This window comes from Amblyraja radiata, chromosome 25, assembly GCF_010909765.2.
Source record: "Amblyraja radiata isolate CabotCenter1 chromosome 25, sAmbRad1.1.pri, whole genome shotgun sequence".
In the NCBI taxonomy this organism is placed as follows: domain Eukaryota; kingdom Metazoa; phylum Chordata; class Chondrichthyes; order Rajiformes; family Rajidae; genus Amblyraja; species Amblyraja radiata.
Window position 1 is genome coordinate 32056218 of NC_045980.1, and position 12260 is coordinate 32068477.

The 12260-nt window shown below is 43.1% G+C and overlaps 1 protein-coding gene across 1 annotated transcript in view; it reads left to right on the plus strand.

Annotated features, from left to right (window-relative positions):
• The first annotated feature begins 2058 nt into the window (after positions 1-2058).
• The window catches only part of LOC116987594 (sodium-dependent serotonin transporter-like), a 29330-nt gene continuing 19128 nt past the window's right edge, over positions 2059-12260 (plus strand). The window contains exons 1-3 of the mRNA XM_033043751.1: positions 2059-2438; positions 8046-8180; positions 10554-10773. Of these exons, the coding sequence (XP_032899642.1) occupies positions 2135-2438; positions 8046-8180; positions 10554-10773 (659 nt within the window). The 5' untranslated portion in view covers positions 2059-2134. The remainder of the gene's footprint in view (positions 2439-8045; positions 8181-10553; positions 10774-12260) is intronic.

A 12260-nucleotide genomic window follows, 5' to 3' on the forward strand; every position in this document is an offset into this window, starting at 1 on the left:
ACTCTTGACTTGACTTGACTCACTGTCTCCGCCTGCTCCTGCCCCACTGAACTCATCTCCACTCGCCTTGATTCCATCCATTCACCCCTCGTCCAGTCCCTTCCCCCTACGAAAACAAAAGTCTGAAGAAAGGTCCAGGTAGCATCTGTGGAGGAATGGACACGATGGTTCTGGTCGGGACCTTGGAATGTTTGATGTAATGGCGACCGGGATACAGATGAATGACACAAGATGAATGTAGTGAACTGGCCGCTGTGAATAACTGTGCATAACTTTTCTGGTTATGAACTATTGTTTCCCAGACATTGAATTACAATTAGGAATTGTTTATCAGCCCGACACCATTTCAGAAATGGTAAGAACCGTATCATTAACACGGCCTCACTTGTCACAAATCCAATGGTACTGTGTTTCTATTTTAACAATGAAAAACAAAATATGCTATTTTTTTGAATTGAGAGAATCTCGGTCAAAATACACGAGTCGCGGTTTTTGTTGATTACAGCAGGGAATTTGTGCTACATTTGTGGGAAGGAGATATTTAAACTGTTACAACCCAGACGCTTATTATTTAACTGAACAAAATACAAATTGTGATTTGCCACAATTTCTAAAGTGAGCTTCATGTAGAATGATTTGTAAATTCACCGGTAAATTACTCGAATCCCATTTGGAAGTATTGTTCGCGTCGATTTCCTTTGTCCTCTCTGCTTCCAACGCTGTAACATCAACAGTGATCGAGAACAACGCAAATATGCACTTAAAATGTAATTACGACCAGAGTATATCCCGTGCTCTATTCTTTATTAGGAGATGCAACGAAAGCCGGCATTGAAAATAACTCGAATACGAGGATACAATTCTGACCAAAAAAAATCTGGACAACACAAAACGTCAATTTCGAGAGATTTGGCTTAAATGTGGGCAAACGGGACCAGTTTAGATGAGGCACCTTGGTCAGCAGGAACGAGTTGGGTTGAAGGTCCATGACTCTGTGACTCTGTAAATGTACCAAAACCTCACTGACACCTTGGGAAAGGTTTATTTGATAGACACACAACGCTGGAGTAACTCAGCGGGATAGGCAGCATCTCTAGATAAAAAGAATGGGCGACGCTTCAGGTCGAGACCCTTCTTCACACTCTTTGAAGCTGGTGCGAGTAATGTTTGGGTAGACACTCATTTGGCGACGATCTTATTTGCAGCTCATTTGTTTTTTTGATCTTTTCCTCCGCATGTGTTTTTTTTTCTGTCTGAATATTATTTACTGCAAGTTGTTCTGCAATGGCTAGATGCGAACGTTTGGAAATTATTACATTTCCTTTAGATTTGCTACCAAGCTTTGCCGCTGTGGTTTATTTCACTGGTGAAGACGTTTGGGTGGATGCTTCAGGTTTTCCAACGATGGTGAATCTATTAGATCATTTACGTCACATCGTCATGGAAACTTCTTAACTATGTTTGCAACAAGCTGTATTTGTTTGCAACCAAGCCTCTCGCTGCTTCAATCGCCCACCAAAGGCCGCCTGTAAGAGTTGGGACTGGATCTTATATTCACCTGGGAGTTGGGTTGACATGGATGACCTTGGATCTTTTTCAGGCGGGGCCTGAAGGTGGAGGCAAAAAGTTGGCGTAACTCAGCGGGACAGGCAACATCTCTGGAGAAAAGGAATGGGTGACGTTTCGGGTCGAGACCCTTGTTCAGACTGAGAGTCTGGGAGAGGGAAACGAGAGATATAGACGGTGATATAGAGATATAGAGAGATATGGGATGAAAGATAAGCAGAAAAGTAACGATAAAGGAAACAGGCAATTGTCAGCTGTGGGCTAGGTGAAAGCGAGTTTCAGACAATGAGACTCAACAAGACGACATTGAAGCTGGTACAAAGACGGGTGGGAGAGATGGATGAGAGGGGATGTAAGGATTACTTGAAGTCAGCCTGATCCGCCGTCCAATGTAAATGTTTCCACTTGGTTCCTTTAGATCGGCGGACACCAGGTGGCAAAGGAGTCCACATGGAGAACCATAGACACGGTAACACACTCGGCTGTCCACACCTTGTCCAGGGTGGCTCCACCCCAAAGGGGAAGGTCGACCGCCGTGAGTTGGACAAGGCATGAACGGTCTCCACTGATGCCGGCCAAGAAGGTCAGGGATTGCGTGGCAGTCGGGGACAAGGACTTGTCCTGCGCCGAGCGCCGACTGTCCCGGGGTGACGTGGTGTTCTCTCACAAGGACATGCTGGCAACTGTGGGCAATGTTGGCGCCCAGACAGCCCCAAGTCCAGGCTACCACCAGCAAGCCGCGCCGTCCCGGGCTCCAGAACAGAGGGACAAGTGGGGCAAAAAGATGGACTTCTTGTTGTCAGTTATTGGCTTCGCCGTGGATTTGGGCAATGTCTGGAGATTTCCTTACATTTGTTATCAAAACGGAGGCGGTAAGTTTATATGTCGTGGGTCTGGTTAACTCTACACACAATCCATGGCTATCCCTGTGAAAAAATAAGTCTCCAACAAACGAATTTGACGATTCAACGTACTTAGGGAATGAGCCGAACAAACGTATTTTATCAAGAGAGATGTTTAATCCATATCAATACCCCAACAAATCGTTGCTACTGTTTGAAAATGTTCTATTCTCGCTTTTACGAATATTTGAAACATTCGTGAGATAACATGATTATTTTTTAAATGTTGAAAGTTACCATTTTAACCAATTTTTAGCGTCGTTGTGACGCGATATGAAATGTATCTTGGTTTCGATCCATTTATGTTTCAACAGTTTGTTGCATATGATTGAATGCAAAGGATAAATGTGGATTATCAGAAAAAAATATATGGTTATGGTGCATGGCCGAGGGTGGAAATGGCCCCGAATCTCCACCCAATTTTACACACACACACACACACACACACACACACGCACGCACGCACGCACGCACGCACGCACGCACGCACACACACACACACACGCGTGTGTGTGTGTGTGTGTATGCGTGTGTGCGTGTGTGCGTGTGTGTGTGTGAGTTTAATATTAAATAGAGATTCGGGGCCGCTTTCATCCTCTGCCATGCACCATAACCATATTTTATATATCTGATTCTCAAATATATACACATATACGTAATATTATTTTAAGGTTCAATATTATTCAATATTATTCAACATTAAATATATGTATACTATTTATATATAGTATCAAGGTTTAATTCAATATTAAACTTACATTTGTGTTATATATATATATATATTAAACTTACATTTGTGTTATATATATATATATACATATAACACAAATGTAAGTTTAATATTGAATTAAACCTTGACCCTCTCAACTTAAAGCAATGCCTTTGACATTTCCACCCTGGGGAAAAGGGGAAAAGGTTCTGTCTACCCTACCCATGCCAAATGTACATCACAGGAACAAAAAGGTTGGTCGTAAACCCCAAATTGTTAGAATTGAGTTGTTTTTAGGTAAGCAGAAAGAGCGTGTAGATAGACAACAGGAAGGTAGTTGAGATGGGTACGTTGACTGGTAACTGGATGCGTGGATGTAGGTTTAGAGTGGATGGACTAAGGGGCAGAGACAGATAGATACTTGAGCAGAGAGAACAGATTGATAAACAGTTGGTAGACAAAAATGCTGGAGAAACTCAGCGGGTGCAGCAGCATCTATGGAGCGAAGGGAATAGGCAACGTTTCGGGCCGAAACCCTTCTTCAGTTGTTGGTGGCAGTAGCCTCAATGCCCGGCAGAAAGCATATCACCGAAGACCGTGTACTAATCTTCTTCCTTCAGTTGGCATTTCCATTCCCAGAGAAAGAAAACAAGGAACCAACTAAATAAAAATAGTAAATACTCAATGAAGCGGTTCTGATTTATTACAGCCATAAAATATTACAGTTGATCAAAGAGGAGTATTCGTTCCGGGAAACTGGGCTATCAAGATTACTGTTCAAAAGAACCATTTAAGCCATTTGAAACATTTCTGAAATAACGTGATACTGCTCTATTATTTCGTAATGTTAAAAGTAAGAATATTCAGTTTCGCAGTTACCTGTTCTGAAACGTATCATCATAGCATCGGTCTGAAGAAGGGTCTAGACCAGAAACGTCACCTATTCCTTCTCTCTAGAGATGCTGTCTGACCCGCTGAGTTACTCCAGCATTTTGTGTCTATCTTGGGGTGGGAGATTGCAACCTTCACCTGGTCCGACGAATGCAATCAATCTGGCGTGCACAATCAAATAAGATCAAATAGAACAAGTTGTCGTACAACTTTAGGCTGTGCACGCCCTACGCAAGAAGAAGAAGAAGAAGTAGAATTGTCTATCTTTGGTTTAAACCAGCATCTGCAGTTCCTTCCAACATATGCCATCATTTAGATCTGTTTATGCTTCTTCAAAGTTAGAAATAACTGATTGCAAAGAATATATGCGAGTTATCTGAAAAGCGTAAATGTATATATTTTTAAAGTTTAATATAGTTGCGGATAAGGTTGCCAGTTTTGTTTTACAGGGAGGGTGGTGGGTGCTCCGAACGTGCTGGCAGTGGTGGTGGTGAAGGCTGAAATGATAGTGGCGTTTAAGAGGCTTTGTGATAGGCACGTGTATTTATTTGAAGGAGGAACATGGAGCGTGTGCGGACAGAGGTGATTTATTTTGACGGTACACAAAAATGCTGGAGAAACTCAGCGGGTGCAGCAGCATCTATGGAGCGAAGGAAATAGGCAACGTTTCGTCCCGAAACGTTGCCTATTTCCTTCGCTCCATAGGTGCTGCTGCACCCGCTGAGTTTCTCCAGCATTTTTGTCTACCTTCGATTTTCCAGCATCTGCAGTTCCTTCTTAAACACTGATTTATTTTTGACGACGTCTTCGGTTCAAATGGGATAAAGATTCTGTTCATGTGCTATGTTATGTGTTCTATCTGAGCTGAGTTATTCTCACCTTCCAATGCTCCACCTCGCTTACATACTAATCACGATCATTTTATCTTCTCAAATATTTCAGTAACGTTTTAAGCCTTTTTTTGGCTACTTTTCCCAACTGCACACATCGCGATTATGGACGTGGCAATGACACCATATTGCATCTTATAATGTTTGTGCACCCAAAATTAATCTTTGATTAGTAGTAACTTCGAAAGTTACGGGGAGAAGGCAGGAGAACGGTGTTGAGAGGGAAGAATAGAGCAGCCAACTACGTTCGAATGGTGGAGTAGACTCGACGACCTCATTCTGCTCCTATGTCTTAATCATCGCCGAATTACAGGTGTATAGGTCAGTGCGGGAGGGGAGGAGAGTCACAGTGAACTCGTCTGAAGTGGCGGGGTATAGATGGGTCCCAACCTGAATTCTACCAACTCTTCCCTTCAGCTCCTGGCCATCTTTGCCCATCCATTCTCCCCATGAATCTCTACCTGCCAGCAAAACATCACCTGTATAGGGCTACTCCAAATGGATTACACGCGATGAACTGCAGGTAGGCACTTACCATTGTTTCCAGCGTAGCGGGCCCGTTAAAACCCGCTGAAATTGTCAATTTTTGCGCTGTAAATAATTATGGAAATCGGGATAAGCGTGTGAGACATTTAGCCTACTTCAGAATTCCAAAAGTGAGGAGAAATGACGGTAGATAGAAACAAGAGCTGAAGGGACAACAACAGCCAGAGTGCTTAGCGAACATTGGCCGTTTGCTCACTGCATTTCATCAACTGGCATTATTTGTGTTTTTTCCTGATTCCTTTGGCATCTAAAAAGTTTCAGAAGTAATAAATCTGGCTGTAAATTGTTTTAATCGCCCATGGTTCTCGTGGGTTTTTACATACAAAATGAAAACGCATCTGAAGAAAAATTTACTGCCAGATTTATCACTTCTGAGAATTTTTAGATGCCAAAGGAATCAAGAAAAAACACAAATAATGCCTTACAGTTGATGAAATGCAGTGAGCAAACGCGATAATTCCCAATATTTTCAATGTTTACCAAGCACTTTAGCTGCTGTAGTCCCTTCAGTTCTCGCTTCTCTATACCTTCATTTAGCTTCACTTTTGGAATTCTGAAGTTGGGTACGATGTCTCTCACACTTACCCCGACTCCCACAATTTTTTTCAGCGCAAAAATTCAACATTTTGGCGGTTTTTAACAGGTAAAAGGTAAAATGAAGTATTAAGATAAAATAATTCGATTCCTTCTGAAATCATGTATCTGAGTGCAGCGTAGGTTTACAAGGTTAATTCCCGGGATGGCGGGATGGCGGGACTGTCATATGCTGAGAGAATGGAGCAGCTGGGCTTGTACACTGGAGTTTAGAAGGATGAGAGAGGATCTCATTGAAACATATAAGGTTGTTAAGGGCTTGGACACGCTAGAGGCAGGAAACATGTTCCCGATATTGGGGGAGTCCAGAACCAGGTGCCACAGTTTAAGAATAAGGAATAAGCCATTTAGAACGGAGACGAGGAAACACTTTTTCTCACAGAGAGTGGTGAGTCTGTGGAATTCTCTGCCTCAGAGGGCGGTGGAGGCAGGTTCTCTGGATGCTTTCAAGAGAGAGCTAGATAGGGCTCTTAAACATAGCGGAGTCGGGGGATATGGGGAGAAGGCAGGAACGGGGTACTGATTGAGGATGATCAGCCATGATCACATTGAATGGCGGTGCTGGCTCGAAGGGCCGAGTAGCTTACTCCTGCACCTATTGTTTATTATCTATTGTCTATAAGATATTGGCGCAGTCTATATGTTAAGACCGAAGGTACCGTGTTGCAGGGATCTTTTAAAATAGTTCTCTTGTATTGAAGCTAATGCTTACGCTGTGGTCAGCGAGATACCAGCGAACTACAGGGGTCATAAGCAGCATGTTGTCTAAATTGTCTTAAAGACAGAAAGCTGATAGTAGGTAAACGGAGTCACGAGGAACTGCAGGTGCTGGATACTCGAGTAAAACACAATGTGCCGGAGTAACTCAGCGGATCTGGCAGCATCTGTGGAGGACATAGGTAGGCGACATTTCGGGTGGTGGCCAAAACAAATAAGACTGCAGATGCTAGAATCCGAAACAAAACGCAAGATGGTGAACGAAGATAGACACAAAGTTCTGGAGTAACTCAGCGGGTCAGACAGCCTCTCTGGGAGAAAATAATAGGTGACATTTAGTCAGATGGTTGTGGATCTGTGGAATTAATTGCCGCAAAAGGCTGTGGAGGCCAAGTCAGTGGATGTTTTTAAGGCAGAGATAGATAGATTCTTGATTAGTTCGGGTGTCAGGAGTTATGGGGAGAAGGCAGGAGAATGGGGTTAGGAGGGAGAGATAGATCAGCCATGATTGAATGGTGGGGGTAGACTTGATGGGCTGAATGGACTTATGAACATGAACTTATGAATTTCGGGTTGGAACCTTCCGCATGTTGTCTCTATCTTCAGTATAAAGCAGCATCTACAGTGCCTTCCTATACAAAGGTGGAACCAATTCAGCCGGTTAAACGGCATCCGTGGAAAGAGAACCAATTCCACAGTTGAGGGAGACCGACAGACAGGGAACTCTAGATGTAGGAATCTGGAGCAAAATATAATTGGAGGAAAGAAACATTGGAGGAGTGATCCCGACTCGAAACGTTGACAGTTTTTGCTTCCCACAAATGCTAGTTGACTGCCCCTGTTCTTCCAGTGTTTCCTGTTTTAAGTCGTGCTAGTTGCGTAGAATGGTGCTTAGAATGGAGGTCAGCATGGAAACAGGCCCTTCGCCCACTAGTCCACCCCAAGCATCGATCAGCTGTATTTTGGGCTGGGTGCTTTGTAGCCATCTACATGAGAATGTTCATACATTAACACAATGGGTTCGCTGTCAAATCCACAATGGCTACTTGTTCAATACAGGGTGGAATAATTACTGTACATTGGGCTTTTTACCACTGTGCTTTGAATTATATGCCATGGTGCATATTTATATGCAGCTGCTATTTATACATCAAATATATTGAAACATACCTGAAATAAATATTTTGTAACCATTATTTTCATAGATTTAATTTCTCTTATCAATTTCAGGTGCATTTCTCATTCCCTACGCCTTAATGGCAATGTTTGGCGGAATTCCTTTGTTCTACATGGAGTTGGCCTTGGGACAGTATCAGAGGACAGGAGTCATTCCTGTTTGGAATAGGATATGCCCAATATTTAAAGGTGCTTTCATCATCATATTAAATTTATATTAAATTGGAGGAACAGCACCTCATATTTCACTTGGGCAGCTTACGTGGTATGAACATTGACTTATCTAGCTTCAAGTAACCCTTGCTTTTCCTCTCTCTCCATCCCTCCCCTTCCCAGTTCTGCGACCAGTTTCCTGTTACATTTTATCCCTGGATAACATTTTACCAATGTTTCCTATTACATGTTATCTCTGTTTGCTTTGTGGTTGTTATCTTCTCCCAGCTTACAAGTAAGTAAGTAAGTTTATTGGCCAAGTATTCACATACAAGGAATTTGCCTTGGTGCTCTGCCCACATGTAACAACGTGACATACGGTGACAGTTACGCATGACTCAGAAAACACTAAACATTAATAATAATAAAACATTAATGATGAAACACCATTGATCAAGCATGTGATCAACAATGATCTATGCTACATTTTCCTTGATCTCCATTCCCTTTGTCCTATTTTCACACCTTACACTTCCTTATCGATGGATCTCCCTCTCCCCTGACATCAGTCTGAAGAAGTGTCTCGACCCAAAACGTCACCCATTCCTTCTCTCCAGAGATGCTGCCTGTCCCGCTGAGTTACTCCAGCATTTTGTGTCTATCTTCATCATTATAGCTTAGGTTTAGAGTTACATCATGGAAGCAGGCACCATGGCCCACTGAGTTCACGCCGACCTTTGAGAGTTTTGATGCGTCGGAGAAAATCGGAGCACACAGAATAAACGTGGAACAGTACAGCACAGGAACAGACCCTTCGGTCCCTCCACAATGTTCGTGCCAAACATGATGCCAGGTTAAACAGATCTCATCTGCCTGCACCTGATCCATATCCCTCTATTCCCTGTACTTCCATGTGCCTATCTAATAGCCTCTTAGACACCACTATTGTATCTGCCTCCACCACCACCCTTGGGCAACGCATTCCAGGCCCTCAATACTCTCTGTGTACAAAGACTTGTGCCACACAACTCTCCCCCCTTTCACCTTATAGCTATGCCCACTAGTTACGGACGATTCCACCCTGGGAAAAAGGTTCTGATTTTGTACCCTATAGTCATGCTTCTAATAATTTTATATACTTCTATCAAGTCTACCCTCAACCTCCGACATTCTAGGCCACAGGGAGAACATGCAAACTCCACACAGACAGTACCCGAGGTCAGAATCAAACCCGGGTCTCTGGCGCTGTGATGCAGTGGCTCTACCAGCCTTGCCACTGCACCGCTCTCTCATGCAGCATGCAGCAAGATAGCATCTTGCACGCAAACTAGTCACAAAGAAAGGAAAAGGGGTAAAGATTTAATAGGAACTTGAGGGGTAGCTTTTTCACACAAAGGGTGGTGGGTGTATGGAACAAGCTGCCAGATGAGGTAGTTGAGGCTGGGACTACCCCAACGTTTAAGAAACAATTAGTCAGGTACATGGATAGGGCAGGTTTGGAGGGACATGGACCAAGCGCGGGCAGGTGGGACTAGTGTAGCTGGGACATGTTGTGGGCAAGTTGGGCCGAAGGGCCTGTTTCCACACTGTATCACTCTATGACTCTAATATTCATTGGAACAGCAAACACAAAGCAATATTGACTTATTTATAGGAACTGAAGGACCAATCTACATAAGTACTGCAATTAGACTCAAGGAACACAGGGACAGGACTGTTGGCCCAATACATTTACACTGACCATCAGGTATCCACTTACTCTAACATCATTGTATTCTTCCTACATTCTCATCAACTCCCCCCAAATTCAACCACCCATCTACATGTGGTGGGCCGTTTACAATGGCCAGCTCACCAGCCAACATACGTACAACACCTTTAGGATGTCATGAACAAAGTAGAGCACCCAGATGAAACGCATATTGTCACAGGGAGAACATGCAAACTCCACACAGACAGCTCTAGAGGTCATGATTGATATTGGGTCACTGGAATAACTACTATGGAGGTGGGAGGGCAAATGGGTTTCCTTTGTAGACATTACAAATGCAAAGGCACGGCCATCTCTTAATAATACTTGGTTGTCAGGGGATATGGGGAGAAGGCAGGAACGGTGTACTGATTGGGGATGATCAGCCATGATCACATTGAATGGCGGTGCTGGCTCGAAGGGCCAAATGGCCTACTCCTGCACCTATTGTCTATTGTCTGCCTTTGCCTATGGCAGTAAAGGGATAACAAGCAATACTGAGTTTAAACACGGGTACAATGAGGAGGTGGACACAATGAGCAGCCATAATGGTTGTGGGGGAATAGATGGAAGCAAAGGGATCACAGATAATGACATGAGAAGCACGATTCCACACTGTGTTTGAATTGAAACTTCTAACGTATGTGGTTATTTTTCAGGGATTGGATATACAATCTGTATCATTTCTCTCTACGTCTCCTTCTACTACAACACCATCATATCATGGGCGCTCTACTACTTCTACTGTTCCTTCACGGCCACTTTGCCGTGGACGAATTGTGACAATCCTTGGAACACACCCAACTGTATCAACTATTTTGGCAAGAATAATGTCTCCTGGAATAACTTCTCCAAGTCTCCAGCTGAAGAGTTTTTCATGTAGGTGGCTTTTGTTCAGTCCGTGGCTTTGAAGGGCTAACCGAGTGAGTTGTCATGTGGGGAGGGGATGGGGGAAGGATGAGTGGAAAAGTAAGACCGGGGAGATTGTAGTATTAATGTCTCGGGAATAAAATCTCCTGTTTCTTCACTGTATCTCTAAACTAAGCGAAACTAAACAGCACCAGAGGACCTTCCAAAGCAACCTCAGATGGTAGATTATATTGCATCTACAAGATACAAAATACATTTATTTGTCACATGTGCCAGATGGCAGTGAAATGTGATTACCATACAGCCATACACTAAAATAAAGAAGACAACACACGATAGATTTAAACATAAAACATCCACACACAGCAGAATCAAAAGTTTCCCACTGTGAGGGAAGGCACCAAAGTCAGTCTCTTCCTCGATGTTCACCCATTCACCTTGCATCTGTCTCAAAAGGTAACACCATTGAAATTCTAACTACAACTACCAGTTGGAGATATGGAGATATTTGCTCATTTGAATCCCATGAAACTTACCGGATAATGAAAAGCATAGAGTGGATGCAGAGAGGATGTTACCCCTAGTGGGAGAATCTAGGATCAGGCAGCGCAGTCTCAGAATAAAAAGACGCATCTTTAGAATGGAGTTGAGGAAGAATGTCTTAAGCCAGAGGGTGGTGAATCGGTGGAATTCATTGCCACTGACGGCTGTGGAGGCCAAGTCATGAAGTACTTTTAAAGCTGAGATTGATAGTATTGATTAGATTTATTAGTATGGGTGTCAAAGGAAGGAGAATGGTGTTGAGAGGGGAAAATAAATCAGCCGTGATTGAATGGCGGAGGAGGGAGTAGACTTGATGTGTCGAATGCCCTAATTCTGCTCCTATGTCTTGTGGTCTTCAACAGGGTCCTCATTATTGCAATTTGTTGAGTCAGTAAAAATGTGCTGATAAACCGCCACTAACAAATTAAATTTAGTTTAGTTTTGAGATACCGTGCTGAAACAGGCCCTTCGGTACAGACCAGTGATCCCCGCACACTTACACTTTCCTACACACTAGGAACAAATTTACAATATTTTTGAAATGTGGTTCTGGTTCTATCTATATTAGCAATGGATATTTGTTCATAGAAACATACAAAATAGGTGCAGGAGTAGGCCATTCAGCCCTTTGAGCCAACATCGCCATTCAATATGATCATGGCTGATCATCCAAAATCTGTACCCCATTCCTGCTTTCTCCCCATATCCTTGATTTGATTAGACCTAAGAGCTATATCTAACTCTCTCTTGAAAACAGAGAAATGGCCACTGCTGCCTTCTGTGGCAGAGAATTCCACAGATTCACAACTCACTGGGTGAAATTTTTTTCTTCATCTCAATCCTAAATGGCCTACTCCTTATTCTTAAACTGTGACCCCTAGTTCTGGACTCCTCCAACATGGGGAACATTTTTCCTGCATCTAGCCTGTCGAATCCCTTAAGAATTTTACATG